The 23,182-nt window shown below is 36.4% G+C and overlaps 1 protein-coding gene across 6 annotated transcripts in view; it reads right to left on the minus strand.

The window, feature by feature from the left end:
* Positions 1 to 1,581: 1,581 nt before the first annotated feature.
* BOLL (boule homolog, RNA binding protein) overlaps positions 1,582 to 23,182 on the minus strand; it is a 47,222-nt gene continuing 25,621 nt past the window's right edge. The window contains exons 8-12 of one of the 6 annotated variants that reach the window (XM_058664790.1): positions 21,224 to 21,271; positions 20,300 to 20,428; positions 12,341 to 12,439; positions 5,093 to 5,206; positions 1,758 to 1,895 (exon numbers count right to left, since the gene is read on the minus strand). In XM_058664790.1, the coding sequence (XP_058520773.1) occupies positions 5,135 to 5,206; positions 12,341 to 12,439; positions 20,300 to 20,428; positions 21,224 to 21,271 (348 nt within the window). In that variant the 3' untranslated portion in view covers positions 1,758 to 1,895; positions 5,093 to 5,134. Of the gene's footprint in view, positions 1,896 to 5,092; positions 5,207 to 5,704; positions 5,741 to 12,340; positions 12,440 to 14,319; positions 14,741 to 20,299; positions 20,429 to 21,223; positions 21,272 to 23,182 lie in introns of those variants that run through there. The other 5 variants (XM_004576951.4, XM_058664794.1, XM_058664791.1 and 2 more) reach the window with 5 other exon arrangements.

Here is a 23,182-nt window from a genome sequence, read left to right on the forward strand (position 1 = left end):
AATTTCCTCAAACTGTCCTTTCAAAATGGGAACTAGTTAAGTGAAAACTTACTTTCCAAAATTTTTTATTGAAGACATAATACAAAAGAGAAAAAATGGGTTTCACTTAGTAGTATAAGGGAAATTTTTTGTTCTCTTAATCTGTTTTTAGAGGAAACATGTTTGAGCTACCAAGCAAGGCCATGAAGAAGGTTGGAGGATATCTTCCATATAACAATATTGCTAATAAATTCCATGTTTTTATTAGTTTTTTAAAATGAAGCTAAATTTTGAAAGAACATAGATTGTGAATTATATATGTGCACATATATAGCGTCTGAATTTGTCTACATATAATGAGTAGCTCTGTGAAATAAACACAATTTCATATCAACTGTTATCAAAATTCCTTCCCCAGTAATGCATCATTAATTTTTATTAACAGTCAGAGATTTGTTTATCATCATGTTTAACATTTTGAAAATCAAAGCATCAACCATTTTGTTCTCAAGGTTAGTGCTGTTAAGATTTGTAATGTCAGTGGTTAATAATGTTTTACATATAGAACAAAATCTTGAAATTTTATTGTGGGATTTGCATTTTTCACACTAAGAATAACTAATGTACATAGGATATTTGTATGCTTATATACAAAACCACTTGACATAGTAATTACGGTTTCAAAAGAAAATATTCTATTTGACTCACTAGGATAAACTTTGGGGGTCCATGTCTTATAATTCTGCTGCTAAGCACAGAATAAACTTGAGAGTTTGGATCAGGAGAAGGAAGAGATAGACTTACTACCATTCTTATGGTTCCCCTTCATTCTACAAGTGAGAAGTCAGTGAAATAATTATAAACGATTATAAAGAAGGATATTTTCTGTACAACTACAGATTTTTTAGTGATAAAAACTCAGTTTACTCTGTAACTTGAGCAAGGGCTTGCTCTTTTGCTCAACCAATTTTATAAGAGCTGACTTTAGAATCAGAAAATAAAGTTTTCCTTTGGTGTAAAAAATAATATTGTATTTTATGGAAACAACTGTTAGTTCAAAAGTGAATGATACAGGTAACTAAATATATTGATTACATGGTAAGAAGAAAAGGTGTTTAAAGAACACTAATACTGTGAAGTGTCAGTCAGTGTTTTGAAGCCACATTAGAACTGAGCTCTTCTTTTACTAAAATTCCACTAGGTGGATCCACAATATACAAAATTTTGAATCAATCATATTGTGTTATAGGAGGGTTGCAGTATCACCTCAAGCAGAAAAAATTCAATACAATCCAATTAATCATACGTAAAATTAAGAATACTGATTATGTTGAAGGTATTTCTAAATTAAATAAAACTGGAAGAAAAATAAGTAGCAGTAACAAGTAAGTAAAAGAAAAAAAATAGTAAATAGCAAAGTAGTAGAACTAAATCATTAAGGCTAAATAACCTACCATATTCTAAAAGATATGAAAGTAGTAAAAAAGTCTGATAGAAATTATTCTTAAACTAAAGATTAAAATATGAAAGTATATGAAATACATATGTAAGTCTGATAGAAAAGAAATAACACAAAGCCAAAAAATGAAAGACACCTCACCTTTCCCAATGTAATTATTATTTATGGAATGGATAAAACATGTCGTAGAAAATGTCACTATAGTTAGAGTAACACATTAAAAGAATCAACATGTCACATCTACCTAAATAATCTTGTAGAACAGCTGAAAAAGGCAAATTTCATCAAATTTAGACAGCGTACAGTGATGTGTTAACTAACCCTAAGTTTCACAACGGGCAGCTTCTAGCTGGATCGTTGAAGCTGGATTTCGGTCACACAAGGATCATTGGATTAGAGATCAGTTGAGGTGGACTAGAGCTGCCCAATTGTCTTAATAATGAATGCTCCACACTGTCTGTTAAGTAAAGAGAAAATACAGATCAGAAAGACTGAACAGAAAAAAGGAGTAAGAGTAGATGAGTGTAGAACATCAACCAATATTTACTGATACTTGGAGAACGTATACTAATCAGAGTGTTACAAAGTGAGAGACTAGCAATTAGGAGGGATCCAGAATTCAGCAAAGGTTTGCTCCCTGCTCTCTGAGAGCTTACAATCTGTATTAGACAATCTCTTGTCTAGTGTCACAGTAAAAAGGTTCAGTATCTAAGAATCTAAAATGAGGAAAACATCAGAACAGGTTAAAGTGAGTTCTGACATTTCCTTCTATAAGTGTGGTGAGTTTTTAAAATGTGTTTTTTGAAAAGGGGAACAGGTAGAAAACTATACAGTTGTTCAAATCCCCACAATTTCTCTTCAAAACTGACAAAGGCAGAGCAGGTGTTAGGTACCTATGCTGTTTAATTCAGAGTAATCCTGTATACTTCAGTCTTCCTAGAATATTTTAAAGAGTAATTTGGGTCAGACAAATAAGCTGATTGTTGTTTTGCTTTTGGAACTTGGTGTCTTTTTTGGAACTTTCATTAGCTCCTAATTTAGGAGACCAACCTGCCCTAAAACACAGTATTAATTTTGGATGGGCTCAGAACTTTCCATATCTGTTTTTATTATTGCTGGAGGAGTGTTGCCCAAGAAAACTTTTGTGTCAACAGAAATATTCCATATATCTACATTGTCAAATATAATAGCCACTAATCATGTGTGACTATTTAGGATGTATAATGTGGCTAGCTGAGGAACTGATTTTTAAATTTCATTTAATTTAAAATCAAAATTAATAGTCTCACGTGGCAAGTGGCTACCAAAGAAGAAATAACACAGCTCTAGGGGTTCAAGCTTGTCTGGTTTACTAAAACCAAATCCTACACATTGTTTTATGTCTCTGGCTTATTCAATACTGTCTTGACACAGTTTCACATTGTTCATTGCTAAATCCTCAGTGTCTAGAACACTGGCAAGCATTGGCAGGTATTCAATAAGTACCTGTTGAATGAATTACTGGAATAATATTCAGTTACTAATGTTTAGTAAACTATTCAGCTTATTGACTGTTACAATATACTACTCGTCTCAGAATATAGAGAAATGAAATTAAACTTTTATGTATGTGAATTTGCTTGATCAAAGCTTCACTGTGACAACAGAGAAAAGGGAGCAGTGCTACATTTATTATATTTATATTTGATTAATGGTTGATAAATATGGCAAAACTGAAAAGAATATATTTAATGGCAAGGAATTTGGTAAGGACATGGTAGAGAGTTAATGAGAATGATTTTAAAAACTAGATTCAAATTTAATGCATGATTATAGGATGGAAAGTGAAGATGGTGAAGTCTTGAAAAAAATACAGTAATCTCATTAGGCACTTATAGCTTTGAATAATTTGGTAACAGAAATAACTTTCTTATTCTTAGCAAGTTGCTGAGTTATAAAAGGGACATGGAACAATATTAAACAGATCACTCTCCTCAAGAGGTCAGAAAAGTCACTGCTACAGTTCTGATTTCAGAGAAGTTAGATGGGCAACTAAATACAAGTGGTAATGATTCTGAAAATGTAAAAACCTGTATTTGGGATTTTCAGTTGGAGTGATCATCATTCAGGTGGTAAAGTTTTATGATTAGATTAGTAAACAGATCAAAGCATTGTGTCAGGTTCAAACACTATTAAAATACAAAATAAAATTGGAAACCTTCCTTGAAAAGATAATTTAGAAGGCAAACAGAATTGTGGAATGATTAGTAGCAGATAAAAAGGGAAGATTTGTCTTCCCCTGAAAGGGGACACTGAAAAATCAAATTCAATGCAAGAAGAGAGAAAGCCACATTCTAGGGATAATGAAATTTGAGGATAGTCTACTATGACAGTATTGAATTCAAGAGAACCTAACCTGACAGGAACTGGCATAAGACCCTCAGATTTGGCTCAAAAGACATCATGATATCTTAGCATTATATCTTGGATGGGTAGACTCATTTCTGCTTTGCTTGGTTTTGTTTTCTGTGGACTTAGTTACCTGGAACAAACAGTAGTCTGAAAATATTAAACGGACAATTCCAGAAATAAACTATTTGTAATATTCAAATTGTTTGCCTCTGAATAGCATGGTAGAACTTGTGCTGAGTCATTTATTATTCATTTGTCCAGCATATATATGCTGTGCCCTGGTCCTTTAGTCATTTAACAGCCATCTTGATATTCAGATTGCTCTGGTTTCACAGTACTTGTCTAATTACGGAAATTTGCAGTCTATCATTTTTAGAATCCACTGAGGGTCTTGAAACATATCCCCCATGTGTATGGGGAAATACAATGTGTTGAATGTATCATAATACAGAAAGAATAATTTCACATGGAATGAAAAAGATACCCTAATATTCCCTCATGCTTTTCTAAAACATGAGTTTAAAAATATTAACAAACTGTACAGTATCAACTTCCAATGCTTATTCTCAGTATATGTCCTCAAAGTTGGAGAAGATATGATACAAGAAAGTTTACAAAATGGCTTTGTAAGGGATTAAGATTTGATAAATTGAATCTTTTTTAAAAAAGCTTTTTTAAAAGGTTTTTTTATTTTTATTGGAAAGGCAGATATACAGATAAGAGGAGAGACAGAGAGAAAGATCCTCTGTCCATTGGTTCACTCCTCAAGTGGCTGCAAAGACTGGAGCTAAGCCTATCTGAGCCAGGAGCCAGGAGCCAGGAGCCTTCTCTGGGTCTCCCATTCAGACGCAGGGTCCTAAGATCCTAGGCTATCCAGCACCGCTTTCCCAGGCCGCAACCAGGGAGCTGAATGGGAAGTGGAGCAGCCAGGACACGAACCAGTGCTCATATAGGATCCTGGTGCCCGCAAGGTAAGGAGCTAGACACTAGGCCATTGCATTGGGCCCGATACATTTAATCCTATGCTATGAAAAGGTACTTAGTTAAGTAGTTTGAGTTCCAAAAGAAAAGAAAATTGAATGAAAGGAGAAAGGAATGCTCAATTCAAATGATAGGTTCAGAATCCAAGGTTCAGTTCTCAAAGAACAGGAATAATACAATAAAATGTGCTGCATAGTGAGACAGATTTAGCTGCATAAAAGAAGTGTGAATTGACTATTAACTAACAGCTATCCTTACGCAGTAATTAGTATCTCAAATTACCTTTTACCATCTCCCCTGGTAACACACAATTAAGTGTGTTGGCTAGTAAGAACTTATGGCAAATGTAATTATGAAAACAGTCCAGTGGCTCAGGGTCATATAATTCATGTTAGGCTGAAAAATAGATTAAAATGAAGTAATTAAAAGTGGAAATATAATAAATGAATTTATACCATCTTTTATTTTCTATTTTAAAAAATTACATTAGCCTGAGAATCAATGATTAAAGGTAACCAAACTATGGCCTGTAGGCCAAATCTGGCCCGTCACCTGTTTCATAATTAAACTAAACACAGCCCTGGTCATCATTAATATTTTGTCTTTGGCTGTTTTCACCCTTAACAGTTGAATAGTTTTGACACACTGTCCATAAAGGTTGAGATATTTACTACTGGACTCTTGTTGATCCCCATTTCAATCTTTTTAGGCTGGAAAGAAAATTTCAGGCTGGGATGTTCTGAAATCCTATGAAAGAAAACCTTCGCAAGATGCTTGATGTGCACCGAGTGAATGTCCTCTTTTATAGACTGTGTTTGCATAAAATTCATACATGAAATCACATCCCTAATGTGATGTACCTGGAGTTGGACTCTTCGGTAAGTCATCAGGTCCTGAGGATGGAGGACCTCAACAAATGAGATTAGTGCCCTTGTAAAAAGAGATAGGAGAGTGTGAGCTTGCTTCTGTCATTTCTGAGAGCACAATGAGAAGCTAGACATCTGTACTCAGGGAAGTTGGTCCTCTTTAGGTACAGGATCTGCTGGCACCTCAGTCTTGGACTTCTTACACTCCAAAACTATGAGCAATATATACTGGTTGTTTAAGACACACAGGCTATGTATGATATAGCTGCTATAGCAGCCTGAAATCAATTTTATACTGTGGGAATAATATATTGCCACATTTAACTACACTGGATTCTACTTGAGTAAAAATGAAAATCAGAAAGTAAATGTTTAGTAGAAAACTTCAGAGAAACTCAAGTTATTGTTAGTGAGACTACAAAAACAGAATTAACTAAATAAATGCTTAGATGTGTAAAAAGGTAAATATTTATGTACTTAAGTTAATCTTTGCTTATTCTTCCAAAAATGAGTGTTAAACTAGAACTAGTTTAACTTCCAGTTCACTTAAAAAAATAGATTTAATGTAAGCTACATTTATAGGAATGTTCATGAAATTCCATATTTATTTAATGTGAGAAACTGTATTTGCCTTTCTGGTTATTATTTCTCCTTAATCTTTTTCTCTGTCACTACTTATCAAGTTTGAATAACTTCAATCAGTAATAAACAGCCAGATATTCTCTATAATTAAGAACATGTAGCTAAAGGAATTTATCTTTGTAAAAACTTATATTACAAGTAAAATAAAGTGACTTCTTGCAGAGGTTATTAACTATTTTTGAGTATGTGTGCTATGAACTGATTTGGCAATCTGCCAAAGCCTATTCAGAATTTTTCTCAGAAGAATCTTTTTAAATATGTAAAGCAAAATGTACAAGATTAAAAGGGAAATAAACTACATTGTAATAAACCTCTATCCACACATTCTTCAGGAGTGCCTCTTTGGACTAATTTTGGAACTTGAGTAAAATCTTAGTTATCTCTTTTTCCTTGAAGTCCATCATTAAATGAAAACAATTAGAACAGTAATTATTACATAATAGCACCAAATAATTCACTTTTTTCTACAAATGTACTCAGGATAGCATTAAGGCCTCATCTTTCATACTGTCATCATTAACATTTTAAATATAAAAAGTAACAAAATATTCAACTTGGCATTCTTAAGGCAAGTTTTGATTTGATTACATCTTAGGAAAACCAAAGGTAACAAGGTCTATTCTATAAGAAGCAACTAAATTTTGAGCTTAATTACATATCTAATCAATCTCCAATCTACAGATGTTTTTCCATGGTATAAAAGATGTGCACGAAGTAGAAACCATATTTGAATTTTGATCTTTTGAGTCTTTGATCTCTCCTCAGTCTAGCAAGATGTGGTGTGGGTTTCTCTTGTAGCACTGGCCAGTGGCAGAAAGCTGCAGTACCCAGTGAACCATAACATCAAAAGAGTAAATAACTGATGGTCTATTATGTACTGTATTGCTATGATTTTTTAAAAAATTATTTATATTGGAACAGCAGATTTACAGAGAGGAGAGACAGAGAGAGAGAGAGATCTTTCATCTGCTGCTTCACTCCCCAAAGAACCAAAACAACTGCAGCTGAGCCAACCCAAAACCTGGAGCCAGGAATTTCTCCCGGGTCTCCCACATGGACACAGGTTCCCAAGGCTTTGGGTCATCCTTCACTACTTTCTTAGGCCACAACTTTCCTAGGGAGTTGGATCGAAATGGAGCAGCCAGGACATGAACTGGTGCCCATAAAGGATTCTGCACTTGCAGGTAGAGTATTAGTCACTTGAGCCATCACGGTGGACCCTGCTATGATGTTTTGTATGATAAATGTATTAAATGCACATAAAATATGACTTACTATATGTTGTATTTGTGGTAAATGAGTTTATCAGAATTCCATCCTGAGTTGAGAACCAATTCTTTGTGCTATACATCTTTGACTTCAATGTAGTGTATATGCAAATATTTCTTATAGCACCCTCGGAGTATATATTTTTGTTCACTTATCCTTGAGTAGAGATTGATACATGGCATCTGTAATAGATTGGTTTCATGAGCCCTTGACTCTTCTTATGATCTAATGTCCCTTATATTAGATTTATATCACTTAGAGAACCTGATAATTACCAAACTACTATAATTTCTAGTGCTTAACTAGTTATCATTATTTATTCTTGCTACCTAGTCTTATGATTATTCTAGAGAATCAAAGGGTGTCTGTTGTTTATGTACATTATGTGGAAATTTATGCCTGTTAGGGATGCTGGGAGCTGGAAATGATAGACCTTTCCTGTGTCTAGCCTCCTGAACACAGTGCTTTGTACCTGTCCTCTTCTTCACTTAGATTTTCCTGAGAGCAGGATAAGGGAATTTTAGTCTGTAAATTAAAATGCACTATATATTAAGGATACTGAAATTAGATATTTGTTAAACAGAAGACAATGGCAGTAGAATTTTTTTTGTAGAGATAGCTGCTAACTTTAAGGTGAGTACATGCACTGGGCTTCTGAGGCAGAGCAGACAGTGATGGTAGTTCAGATCCTCTTCCAATTCTTTTAAATCACATTGTCTTCCCAAAGGATAAACTGTATAGAGGCCACCACAGTATTTTTCATTTGTCAGGGTTTTTAATCAGAAGAAATTCCTCAGGCTGGCAGGTGGATAAATATTGTCTTTAATTCACATGTGTTTCACAAACAGCTATTGTACATGGAGTTAAATAGAATGCATTTTAAAAGATGAAGCCAAATTATAATCTTCTCAATCACAACTGCCTGTCTTCATAAGAATAATTTTAATAGACACATGTGTTAATTTAAAACGAACATACACTAAGAAGAAAAAATCTGTTTGTATTTCTCTGCTTGCGCAACTCATACATGGGATCAGACAGGTATTGAAAGGCATAAGTTCATATTCCCAGGTACACAAAGTTTTCTTCTTGTTCCTTCCTACAGTCTAGTTCAATGAGTAATCTGATATGTCATTTTGCTTTATTGGTATTTGTCATTTATTGGTTTATTGTCATTATTTGTCATTTATTTGCTTTATTGGTATATGTCATTTTGCTTTAACTTGGTATAAGATGTGACTGCTGAATTAGGGTATGACAGTCTTATTTATATACCATATTATTCTAATGATATCTGTATTGTTCTGATCTGCATTTGTTTTTGGATTTGGACAGAATTACACAGACTGTGATTTACAGTCAATGACTAGTTTGTTGCAAACAGCACTTTGCAGCAGTTACAACTGTGTGCTGATCTCTGTGTAAAGTCTCTATGGCTTAAATTCCTTCTTTGAGATATGCACTTAAGGGCCCGGCAGTGTGGCCTAGCGGCTAAAGTCCTCGCCTTGAAAGCCCCGGGATCCCATATGGGCGCCGGTTCTAATCCCGGCAGCTCCACTTCCCATCCAGCTCCCTGCTTGTGGCCTGGGAAAGCAGAAGAGGACGGCCCAAAGCTTTGGGACCCTGCACCCGCATGGGAGACCCGGAAGAGGTTCCAGGTTCCCGGCTTTGGATCGGCGCGCATCGGCCCGTTGCGGCTCACTTGGGGAGTGAATCATCGGAAGGAAGATCTTCCTCTCTGTCTCTCCTCCTCTGTGTATATCTGGCTGTAATAAAAAAATGAATAAATCTTAAAAAAAGAGATATTCACTTAATTCATATTTATAAAACTAAAATAGAGCTTTATGGGCCCGGCAGCGTGGCCTAGCGGCTGGGGTCCTCGCCTTGAGCGTCCCGGGATCCCATATGGGCGCCAGTTCTGATCCCGGCAGCTCCACTTCCCATCCAGCTCCCTGCTTGTGTCCTGGGAAGGCAGTCGAGGACAGCCCAAGGCTTTGGGACCCTGCACCTGTGTGGGAGACCTGGAGGAGGTTCCAGGTTCCTGGCATTGGATCCGCGCGCACCGGCCGTTGCGGCTCCCTTGGTGAGTGAAACATCGGAGGGAGGATCTTCCTCTCTGTCTCTCCTCCTCTGTATATCCGGCTTTCCAATAATAATAAATCTTTAAAAAAAAACTACAATAGAGCTTTAAAATGACTTACATTTATAGAAAGAACAGGCTCAAATTCTTGCAAAGAACATTACTGCCTTTCTACTTTAAAAGTCATCATCTACTTTAAAAGTTTTGATATCAGGGAAAATTTGCCTAAGAAGTAAAAAGGCTAATTTCCAAATGTCATTTATTAATATTTTCATATTAGGCTGCTTTAATGTATTTTAGAAATATTGATCCCTAATTATATTTTAATATTTATATACTGATGTTATAATATAAATGTCATATAAACAAAAGCTGATAATTTGCCAAATAATAAAATTTGTATAGTGAAGTATTTGTATAGAGTTCTAGAAAAGGACAGAGGTATATTTAGAGCTTTGTCACTAGTAGTACATCATTTTCTATTAAAGGCCGTTAAATAATCTAAGAAAAATTTAAGTATAAAATGCACTGAACATTCAAACCTTAGAAAAATACAAAACTCTATATTGTAGCTCAGTGTTACAACTTTTTACAAAATGGAATTTGTATAATTATTTTTATTTTGAAAGAGAGAAAGAGAGGTAGAGACACACTTGGGGGAGAGAGAATGAGAGAAAATCTACCACATGGGTGGCAAGGACTCAAATACTTGAGCCATCACCTGAGTCCTCTCCTACGATTTTAGCAGGGAGAACTCAGAGCAGAGCTAAGACTTGAACTCAGGGACTCTAATATGGGACGCAAGTGCCCTAAGTGGTTCCTAACTGCTGTGCCAAATATCTGTCCTAGGACTGGTAATGTTTATATGAGTTAGAGAGTAACATACTGAATTTTGTGTATAAGTGTCCTGTTACCTATTCACACATCTAAGAATTTTTTAAAAAGTGTAATCATAAGCTAAAATTTTAATAGTTAATATCAAAGTTCTTTAGAAATGTCTATCCTCTTTTTAAATTAATCAATTAATGCAACTTGAAGTATTTAAGATACACTATTTTTTTTCCTGATATTTATTTATTTTTATTGGAAAGTCAGATCAGATTCATGAAGAGAAGGAGAGATAGAGGAAGATCTTCCATCTGCTGGTTCATTTCCCAAGTGGCTGCAATGGCTGGAGCTGAGCTGATACCAAGCTAGGAGCCAGGAGCTTCTTCTGGGTCTCCCACGCAAGTGCAGGGTCCCAAGGCTTTGGGCCATCCTCTGCTGCTCTCCCATAAGCCACAGACAGGGAGTCAGATGGGAAGTGGAGCAGCCAGGACTTGAACTGGCACCCTGGAGCTTGCAAGGTGAGGATTTAGCCACTGAACTATCATGCTAGGACTGGGATACACTATTTCTTCTTTTTTCTTTCTCTTTACCTATCTATCTACTTACGTATTTATGTTGTGTATATATGTATGTATGTATCTACTTATTTACCTATGTGTCTATCATCTATATCAGTAACTTAAAATAAGTATCACTTATTTAATGTGGCATGTCAGCTATAAATTTTGGCTATTTATAGAGAAGCATATTTGGGATAAATGCTAATATCAGAGCAAGCCTGTTTCAGAAAATATTCTAACCAACCCTGAAAATGAAATTTTTGTAAAAGCATGATTTAAGTAATAAACTAGGTTTTCACAGCAGGTAAAAATTATGGTTCTATCTCATGTTGCCATAAAGCAAGCTAAGGCATACAGTGAGCTGTAATCATAGTTAGGGTGATAGGGTATGCAGATTGTTTCGATATTGAGTTCAACACAAAGGATAAGTCAGCAGCATAAATACGAGCATGAGCTAATGTCTTTCATTTTATTGCAAAGAGTATGACCACTTCTGTCACCAAAGTACAGTACAGTACACATAAATATCATCTCAACAATTAGCACGTCTTTACTGGAATAAAGTCTATTTGCCTAAAATGAAGTTACAAGGATTTCGCTAAGAGACAGTCACAGGGAATAGGAAGAACTAACTGCCACATAGGAGATAGTCAAAATGCACAAATATTCGATATACACGTAGATATAATCATTCTTTGGCCTGAGATCTGATTTAGGAAGCATGAACACAATTTCCAAACTGTAAGAGGATATTATTAACTGTTTCATCTCTATATAAATACTACATGCCATCAGCATAGGTAATTAAAATCTGAGCATATAAAAATAGTACAATATACAATTTTACAGAGACAGATATGGAATAGGGATTACTGGGGACTGGGAGGAGGGGAGCAGAGAAGAAAGAGCTATTGTTTCTACTTGGGTGGTGTAAAAGTTTGGATAGTGGTGATGGTTGCACAGTACTATGAAAGTAAATAATGTTACTGAACTGTACATTTAAAATGATCAAAATGGTAAATTTTAAAATCATATATACTTTACAGTAACATGATAATAAACTGTGAACATGTATGGTATATAACTTCCTCAAACTAATGAACAGAAAGTATAATAGTTTAGCATTGCATTTCCTTCACATGAAAAAGTTCACTAATTTGTATTTTTGACCAAAAATGGGATACAAATATCCAAAGTAAGATTTCCTTCCCAAAAGTGAAATCTGGAAAACTGGAAATACAGCTGAAGGAAAACAGAAAAAAATCAATCAAAACCAACTTCTTACTTTAATTGGTTCAGGCTGCATCACAGGTGCAGGCATAGCAAAGGCACTTGGAGTATAAACTTGGTGATAAGTTGCTTGAACTCCATGATCAGAATAAGGCTATCACAAAAAGGGGGAAAAAAAGAGAAAAGAAGTACATTTCCTTGTACTCAATAATTCAAAATATCTAATAAACATTTATAATATATTAAGAATTTTGCTATATTATAAAGAAATGATAAAAACTAATTTCCCATGTTTAAGTAATTTATAGTATGACCCCAAAATAAACAGCAGTACAAATGTCTGTAAGACATGCATAGGGATATCTGGGAGCAGGGTAAGAATCCCATTTTGCTAGTGAAAGGGAGGATTGGCAAAGGAGTTTCCTAGTAGAATTGATGAGTCAATTTGAAGAATTAGGGAAAGAATCAGGGAGTAGAATGACAAAGCCACAGGGATAAGTAAGTAAACACAGCTCATTTAGGTGATCTGCCCAGGTTATTTAGTTATTTATGGCTGGCAGGATGATTATACACTACAGGAAGATAAGGCACAGAGAAAAGGCAGCAGACAGATCATGTAAAGACTGTCCAATGGAAGGTGATACCACTGACCAAGAGATGGATTACAAAGAAAAGCATGTTTATGCAATGAATGTGAGGGAATTGGAGAGCAGTTAGATTTGCAGTAAAATCTGCAGTATTGCAGGAATTCTAAAAGCGAAAGAAGAAAGATGGAGCTAGCACTGTCCAAGGGAAAATGTGAGTTACCTATGTTATTTAATGTTGTCTCGGAGCCATTTTAGAATGCATTTAGCTTTTTATGATATATTATATAATATTAAATATCAAATATATAATTAGTAAAATCAAATTAATGAAACAATCGCACATGATTAATATAATCACATATTCACATAACCACAATTATGAATATTGTGAATATTAAAGATAAGTAATATTAAATATAATTATGTGATTTAATAATATGTAATTATATCTCACATCAAGATAGCTGTATTCTTTAAATTAATACAGTACAAGTCTTGACAAAAAGAAATTTTATTTAGTTATTCTGGTCAACATTAAGTCAACAGCTGAATCACGGAACATAAAGGAAGAACTGTGCATTATCCAACCTGTGTGACCTTGAGGATACAATCCTACACATAATACAGGAATATAACAGTGTTCTTCTGACTTAACTTTTTAAAAAATTGCCTTTTGAGTATTTTCTTCTAATTATTTGTAGCTTCATTTTTCATTTTAAACCTATTATTTTCTTACAAATAATTATTAAGATATAAGGGATGATTTAAACTACTGTCTGCACATGCCTAGCCTAGAATCCATCTTTTAAAAAGTCTTTTTAAATACTAAATTTATCTATGTATTGGGGTGTATTTTTGGTTTTTCTCTCTTGCTCCAGGGACCATTTTTTGTACTATTCTTTCAAAAACAAAATAAAATAAAGCTGTCAAAAGTGAAAAAAGACATTCAAAAGGTTACACCATATCAAATTCTAATCAACATACGTACTAGGCTTTTAAAATTTTCTTTTTTCATACTACATCTTGAAAACCTGGTGTGCATTTTATATTTACAGTGGGTCTTAATTTGTTCTTGTCATAATCCATATACTCAATTGCCACATGTAGCTAATGGATATTGTATTGAATAGTGTATTCTAAAAACTCAATGAAAACGAAAACAACAGCAAAAGGATTGCGAGGCGTGAGCAGTAGCATGAAAACTAACAGCAGGAGTTTTATGGGAGTATATACAATAGTTCAGAGGTGAATCGAGGTTAAGTATTTGGCAGTTAAGAAGCCACTGGGAACCTTTATCAAAGCAGCTTTAGCGGCAGATGAGGGGTGAATAGGTAGTGGAGTAGTAGAAATACTTAATGTGGTAGACTACTTTGTCAAGAAGTTTGGCTGTGAAAGGTAGAAGAGAAGGTATTGTTGGAAAGGTATCTGTCACAGGATCATGATCTTTTACGAGATTCTAAGAACTATACAAGTAACTTGTTATACTAAATTTTCTATCTTTACACCAGTCCTGTAAAATGGGTTTTTCTGATGTCCTCATTATACAAAAAAGAATTATGAAAGCAATATTGTGAAATGAATCATGTTCTTATGTTTAGGTAATTTCCTAAACACAGCTAGTAGGTGGTTAAGCAGATTCAGTGAAGAGTATAAGACTTAAAAGAAGAAAAAAGCATAAAACATGCAATGAAGTCTCTGAAGAGAAAAGAAATGACAGTATCCAGAGCACCAAGAGGAAGAAGTAACCTTGGATGAGATTAAAAGTCACAAGACTAATACATAAGAAGCTAAGGATAAGTCAGAATGCAGGTTGACTGGAAGATGAGTTGGTTTCCATAAATTGTTTTCTTTTGCTTTTTCTTTCTATTCTGCAAAAGAGAAGGCAAAACTATATTCTAAGAGTCAAATGAGTGAATTATTTGTATTTCATATTTAAATTACCATTAAACTAAGTGGGTAACGGTGCTAATTATAATACAAGTCCTGCAGCATTAAAAAAAATTAAACATAATTTTCAGGGGAAAGAATAGGGTAAGTGGAAGGAGAGGGAGGGGGGATGGATAAAAGGAGAGAGTACTAGCTCCTATCTCTTAGTTCTATTCCCAAATACTTGCAATATTCCCCTTCTGGGGCAGACTGGCCAGCCTCACAGCCAGGGGCTGGGAATGCAATCTGGGTCTCTTTCATGGGTGGTGGGAAGCCAACCACTTGAGTCATCACTTCTCCACTGTCTCTTAAGTAATTAGCAGTAAGCTGGGAGTAAGGGTACAGCCAAAGAGCAAACCCAGGCACTCTTATGTGGGACATGAGAGTCTTAACCACCTGAAATTTAAACCGTCTAACTCTGTTGTTTAAATTATATAGTGCTATGGTTTTTCTCCCTAAGGTATCAAATGTTTGATGCTTGGTCCCCAGCATAGCAATATTTGGAAGTGGTAGTACCATTAAGAGGTAGGGTTTAGTAGATTCGTGGGTCATCGAGGACATTTCTTTGAAACAGATTAAGGATGTTATCTTATGTGAGAGTTGTTATAATGGCATAAACATGGCTATGTCCCAGTTTCTCTGGTTAGGATCCTAACCTGTCGTATGATCCATCTTGTAAATGCTCCCACTTTTATGATTCTGTCTCCCTTTGGATATATTCCTAGGAGAGGAATGGCTGGGTAATATGGCAGGTTTATTTGCAATTCTCTAAGCACTCTCCATAGTGATTTCCATAGTGGTTGTATTGGCCTACACTCCCACCAACAGTGAAGGAGGGTGATATTAGCTTCATAGAAAGAGTTTGGAAGAATTGTCTGTTGCTTGGAAAAGCTTGTGGTGGACTGGGGTAAGTTCCTCTTGAAACGTTTGGTAGAATTCAGCAGTGAAGCCATCTGATTCAAGACTTTTCTTGGTTGGGAGGGCTTTAATTATTGATACAATATCAGTCCTTGTTATAGGTCTATTTACATTGTCAATTGCTTCTTGATTCAATTTTGGTGGATTGTATGTGTCCAAAAATCTGTCCATCTCTTCTAGGTCTTCTGATTTGTTTGCTTGTAGTTGCTTGTAATAGTTTTTAAGTCTCTGTATGTCTGAGGTATCTGTTAATATTTCCTTTCTTGTCTCTGATGCTATTAATGTATATCTTCTCCCTCCTTTTTGATTAGTTGGGCTAGTGGGGAGTCTATTTTGTTGATCATCTCAATGAACCAGCTCTTTGATTGAACTTTTGTACAGTTCTCTTGGTCTCTATTCTCTCCCTTATTTTGATAATTTCTTTTTTTCCTAACTAATCTTGAGATTGGTTTGCTGATGTTTTTCTAGTTTCTTAACATAAGCATATATTGAGATGAACTTTCCTCTTAACACTGCTTTGATAGTGTCCCATAAGCTTCAATATGTTGTGTTGATGCCTTCATTTGTTTCAAGCAATTTTTAAAATTTCTCCTTTGATTTCCATTCTAACCCATTACTCACTTATTAACATAGTATTTAGTCTCTGTGTGTTTGCAAGTCTTCCTGGGTGTTTTGACTTCTTGGTCTCTAGCTTCACTCCTTGATGCTCTGAGAAGATGCATGGTATAATTTTGACTTATTAAAATTTGCTGAGGCTTGTTTTATGGCCTATACCATGGTCAATTCTGGAGAAGGTCCCATGTACTTATGAGAAAAAAAGTGTATTCTCTGTAGGATGAAAGGTTTGGTAGATATCAACTAATTCCATTTGCTCCAGAGTCTGGATGAGTTCTGTTGTTTCTTTGCTTAGTTTCTGTCTCTTTGATCTTTCCATTGATGTTAATGGGGTATTAAGGTCACCCACTATGATTGTATTGCAGTCTGTTTCTACCTTTAAGCCCATTAATGCTGATTTCACGAAGCTAGATACCTTTGGCATATATACTATTATGGTGATCTCCTCTTGCTGAATGGCTCCTTTGATCATTATATGCTGTTCTTCTTCATCTCTTTCAATGTTTTTCACATCAAAGTCTATATCATCTGATATAAGAATGGCTATGCCTGCACAATATTCCTTGCCATTTGCTTGGAATATCTCTTTCCATCCATTCACTCTGTTTCCTCTGATATTTGTTGAGGAGATGTGTCTCCTGTAAGCAGCAGATAAATGAGTTTTGATTTTTGATCCAGTCCTCTAATCTATGGCGTTTGGTTGATGAATTCAAGCCATTTACATTCAATGTTAATATGGGTAGGTAGGTTTGGTCCTGTCATTTTAGCAATGGGTTGTTCTTTGATTAAGTCTTCTGTTAGCGTTTTAGTGAATGTTCTCCAAATCTGCCTTTGGTTTTGGTAGTTGCTATCCTTTTTCTCTTTCATGAGAACATCTTTGAGCATTATTTGTAGAGTAGGTTTAGAGGTGAATTCTTGGGAGTTTTTCTTTATTGTGGAAGAATTTTATTTCATTTTCAAAGACAAAGGATAACTTTGCAGGATACATTATTCTGGGCTGAAAGTTTTACCCCTTCAGAGTTTGGAATATGTCACTCCATTCTCTCCTGGCTTGTAGTGTTTCATCTGAGAGGTCAGCTGTGTATTTGATTGGGGTTTCTGTATAGGATGCTTGAATTTTTGTCACGTGCACATTTAAGGATCTTTTCCTTATGTTCAACTGAAGAGAGCTTGATTATCATGTGTCGTGGTGAAGATTGCTTTTCATTAACTCTGTTGGGAGTTCTGTGACCCTCTTGTATATTGTTTTTCAATTCTTTCTCCAGATTGGTGAAGTTTTCACTTATTATTTCATTGAATATACCTTTAATCCCTGTTTCTATTTCTGCGCCTTTTGGAACTCCCATAATTTTTTAAAGATTTATTTGTTTTTATTATGAAGTCAGATATACAGAGAAGAGGAGAGACAGAGAGGAAGATCTTTTGTCTGATGATTCACTCCCCAAGTGAGCAGCAATGGCTGGTGCTGCGCCAATCCGGAGCCAGAAGCCAGGAGCCAGGAACTTCTTCTGGGTCTCCCACGCGGGCGCAGGGTGCCAAAGCTTTGGGCCGTCCTTGACTGCTTTCCCAGGACACAAGCAGGGAGCTGGGTGGGAAGTGGAGCTGCCGGGATTAGAACTGGTGTCCATATGGGACCTTGGTGCATTCAAGGCGAGGACTTTAGCAGCTAGGTCATGCCACCGGGCCCTGAACTCCCATAATTTTTATGTTGGACCTTTTAATCATATCTTATAATTCTTGGATACTTTTTTAGCTTGGCCTAGCTCTGCTTCCAGCTTTTTGTTTATTTCCCCCTGGTGACAGGAAATATCTTCCAATTCTGAGATTCTTTCTTCTACTTCATTCATTCAATGTACTCTCCAATGTACTTTTATTCCACTGTTTTAACTTCTGAAATGTCAGCTTTCGTTTGACTCATTTCCTGTTTGTCATATTCCTTGAATTCTTTGAACTCCTGTATTATGTGCTTCTCTCATTGTTGGTCAGAAGCTTTATAACGAGTTTTCTGAATTGTATCCCCCATTTTCTCAATCTCTTCCTCAGTTAAATCTTAAGGTGGTAGAAGCTTTTGTTCATTTACTAGGGAGTGTTTGGTAACATTCACTGTGCCTATGTCTCTTCTTTTAACTTTTGACATTGCAATCCTATTTGGTGGATTCTTTTCCTTAGTGCAAGTTTCTAAGATGTATTTCCTATAGGTCTACAAGTTGATTTTTATGTTCAATTAGTGTTCCAGATTAGGAAGATGCCAACTGTTCCAGATAACTGGTTTGTTGGTGGTGCTGATCTTGTTTAGACACACAAGATGGCACACGGTGGGGCACTGTCAGAGAGCCGGGGCTGTTGGCTTTCCGATCTGGGCCACACAGATCCTGCAGGATGTGAAGCTGGCTCTGTCCTCCCCGTGGGATCAGCCGGGAGTGACTGGCTGGAAACGTGCCCACTCTGGCACTTGATCCCTGTGCTGTTAACTCTGACCCACCACCAGTCTGCCTCGTGGAGTCTGACGTTCCCTTTTGGTTCACTGCTGGGCCATACTATTTGGCAGGACTGGCCAATCCCAGCCTGCCTTCGCCTCCCGAGTTCCCTGTACGAACCCAAGCTTCCATCTGACTGCCACAAGAGCTGATCTGTGGCCTCCGCTCATCCCGGGTTATGGCTGGAGTCTAGACTGCTGCTCACTGGCGGCTGGCGGGTTTTCCGTTCCCAAGTATCAGCTTTGGCCTGGTCTATTCCCATCTGTTTTAGGCATCTGAGAAGTGAAGTGCCAGCTGGGAACTCTCTCTTAAGCATTCAAACAAATTCATTGATGAATTCACCCAAGATGGGAAATGGCTGTTATTTTTTAATCTTCCACAATACTGATTTAAAACATGCCAATTACAGTTCCTGGTACTTACGGTAATGCTATCAGTGATGTATTAGAAACACAAAGAAAAATATCCAGAGTTTCTTATTTTAATTAATTAATTACTTTGACTTGAAAGGCAGAATATGCAGCGAGAGAAGGTCTTCAATCTGCTGGGTCACTCTACAAATGGCTTCAACAGCCAGAGCTAAGCTGACCTAAGCGTGGGAGCCAGTAGCTTCTTACAGGGCTCCCATGTGAGTGCAGGGACCAAAGAACTTGGAACATCCTCTACTGCTTTCCCACGCCATAGACAGGGAGCTGTATGGGAAGTGGATCAGCCAGGACCTGAACCAGCACTTATATGCGATGCTGGCTTCACAGGATGGAGCATTAGCTTGTGTGCCTATGTGCCAACCTCCCTATTATTTTTTATTTAAACTCCCTATTTTTTTCTCCAATCCCTCTGAGCATCTACGTAATCAATATTTTGTGTTCAGATTGAGTGGGCAATTTTATTCCCGCCATACAGGAGGAAGAATATGCAATCTGTGTCTGACAATTCAAAATGATGTCCTCCAATTTCATCCATTTTACTGAGAACAACAATATTTCATTCTTTTTAAAAATTGTTGGATGGTAGTCCATTGCATACACAGTTTAAAATCTGTTCACCTGATGATGGACACCTTGGTCACTCTATATTTTGGCTATTGTGAGCGGTACTGCAATAAATGTGGTGGAGCAAGTATCTTATTCATATAATGATTTCATGTCTTTTGGGTGTATATTTCAGAATGAGGACAAACAAGAAAATACAAATGCTGGGGAAGATGTGGATAAAGAGGAATTCTAATACACTGTTGGCTTAATTATTACATACTTTTAGCTCACAGAATGTTAGTAATAACATAGGCAAAATGAGAAGGCAAAGTGTTTGATATCATACTCTTTAAAGACTAAGTCAGGGATTAGCCTAGAGAAAATGGTTGGTTTGGAAAATGGTGCCGCTGGTGAAGAAACCTAATACAAGGCATTTTGAGATATGGAGGATATGTGCATGATGAAGCAGTTTTTCCCTGAACAAATTAAAAAAAGTGTTCTTAAAGATAACACATACCTCTGGAACTGAAGATTCCATCAGAGACAGTGGCGGAGGAACACATCCACCATCTTGTGCAAATTCCACTGGTTGATAAATAACTTCAGAAGGTTGTAGGTATAAGAATGGAGTAGAAGAGGCAGGAGACTAAAACACAAAACCATTATTCTGATTCTAATATGATTAGTTATTTCTGTTAAATCAAATGACTTCTCAAAACGATAAAAGAAATATTTGTTTCATATTTTCCTAAAACTTTATCTCAGGGGTAGTACAGAAATATCTGAGCAACGGACTGGATATTCTGGGTTGAAATAAATTACAACTGTGTGAATATTATTCAAGCATGTTTTCATTGGTTAGGTACTGAAAGTTCTTAATCTCTCAGAACTTCAAAAATAAATACATATGATAATGGTGAACATATATTAAGAGTTATAATACTAAAAGTTGTAGTAATATGACATATGGCATTTAAATTGGTATAAATGTGAATTCTTAAGTTTTATGACTTTTCACAGAAAGTGAAAAATATCATTAAACAGTCTTTTTAGTGTAACACTATGTAATCAAAAATGTTAGAAAAAGAATACTTTAGGAGCAGAAACCAAACAGAAGCAAAATCTGAAGTGAAGCTAAAAGAATGCTATGTTTTCCGATAATGCTAATAGTGAAACATAATTTTCTCACGTTCAGGCAGCACTCTTATTTGATAAAACACCTTCACTTATATGATCTCATTTGGTCTTCACAAAAATCACATAAGGAAACTTACAAAAGTATGGTATAGGAAAATGAGACTATAGTGATCAAATGAACTGCCAATGAAATCATAGTAAAATCTAGTTCTCAAATCTAGTTCTCTTGACTTTAGTATTCGTGCAATTTTTCCAAGACAATGAAAGATGGATTTTAGAATAGTTATCTAAAGTTAATTTTTACCTGAGGAACGCTCCATTGCCACTGTCCGGGTAGACATTGTGTAGGGGCCTGAAAGGGAAAAAAATAAGCAACAATAAAAAAAAATATTGACATTGTAAAGAAGGGTTAAATCTGGATGTTTACATGAGAAAGAATGACACTGGACCTTCAATTCCATCAAAAATAAAAGCATAAACAAAATTAATAAAAAATGGATCAGATACAAGGTAGGACTGCATGAGGAGTCATGGTGTTCACCTAAGTCACATGGATCAACATTGCCAAAGACGACTTTGCTATGGTTCATTGGAGAGTATGTACAGATAAAAGCAAACTGGGAGATTGGAATAGAGAAAGGATCAAGTTATAAACTGGGGCCCACACTGTGAAGTAGCAGGCTAGTCCTCTGACCTGTGGTGCTGGCATTCTATATGGCTTTGGTTTTACAGAAGCACACTGTCTAGATTAGAAGTATTTTAATTCACATATCCAGATTAAGGTCTAATATATCTAAAAGACAGAAATGATTTATGGAAGTATCACTGCTAAGTTAATTTTATTTATTTAATGAGGAGGACACATTTGAGCTACTGTGTCTAAAATATTAACTTGTATACAGAAAGAGGGACACATGCATGCTGGCTCATTTTATGGTCAGTTGAAGAATATATCAGTTTTTCTATGCGCATGTAGCACATATGCCAAATATAAATTGGCTTAGGTGGGGAAACCTAATTGAACAAGGGATAGAGATTTTCCATTTCCTGATACTCTCCAAATACCCACAACAGCCCAGGGTAGGCAGAAGGCAGAAACAGCAACATCAAAACAATCTTGGTTTCCCATGTGGGTGGCACAACTCAACTAGTAGTTGTGCTATCTATCATCTGTTGCCTCCCAGGATATGCAGTGCATTTGCAGAAAGCTGGAATAGTAAGCAGAACTGAGACTCATATGCAGGCACTCTCATATGGCAGGTGTGCATTCTGAATGCCTGCTCTAAAATAACACCCTGTGTTGTAAAATATTATGTTGCAAATTGATACTATGATCTTTCACATGGTCCAGGGCCATGACTTAACTGGCTAATCTTCCCCTTGCAAGCACCAGGATCCCAGTTTGTGCCTGTAATAGTCTGTTCAGCTGCCCATCCAGCTCTCTGGTTGTGGCCTGGGAAAGCAGTAGAGGATGGCCCAAAGCCTCGGGACTCTATATGCCTGTGGCCCAAAGCCTCGGGACTCTATATGCCTTATTGTCCAGATTGGTTGAACAGTTTCTTGGGGAGACCTTTTCTGGTCTGAAGTTTGAGCTGGCAGAATATCATCACAGTCAATTAAGAGTCCCAATATAACATCAACAGCAATTTGCAATGTTATGGAATTGACATGGTTTTGAGTAACCAGTGTATTAAAAAGAAAAAAATAAAAAAAAAAAAAAGGAAAACAAGTCCTAGCCACAACCTATGTTAACCTGTAATGGGGGGGAGTGCAGGGAAATCTTTCAGGACCATAAAAAGAGTGAGAAAAAAGTACAATATAGCCTATCAAGATCAAATCTGGTAATTCATAGATAACAGACTCAAAGCGGCACTAAACAACAATAAAACTACTATATCAATGCATGAGGGGGGAATCGGGTGCGATCCTGACAACCTCTTAACAGGAGGTCATGTGCGTGGAGCAGGGGAGCACTCCAGAGTGGAGCAGGTGGTAAGGAGGAAGCTTGGATCCCAACCATGAAGACTCCCAGACCTTCACCACAAACTATTAATACGAGCAACAAGGACTATATCCCAACTGCCAAGGAGGCCACAGGGAATTGGATGCCCTCGGAGGCCGAGTACTCTGAGGTCACCCACCCCCAACCGGAGCTTCCACAGGGGATGGAAGAAGTCCAAACACTACCGTGCAGAAACCAACGTCATTGGAAAGACAACCAGAAGCCCTGAGTGGTCTGCAGAAACAGAAGAACAATAAACGT

Source organism: Ochotona princeps, chromosome 5, assembly GCF_030435755.1.
Source record: "Ochotona princeps isolate mOchPri1 chromosome 5, mOchPri1.hap1, whole genome shotgun sequence".
NCBI classification, from domain to species: domain Eukaryota; kingdom Metazoa; phylum Chordata; class Mammalia; order Lagomorpha; family Ochotonidae; genus Ochotona; species Ochotona princeps.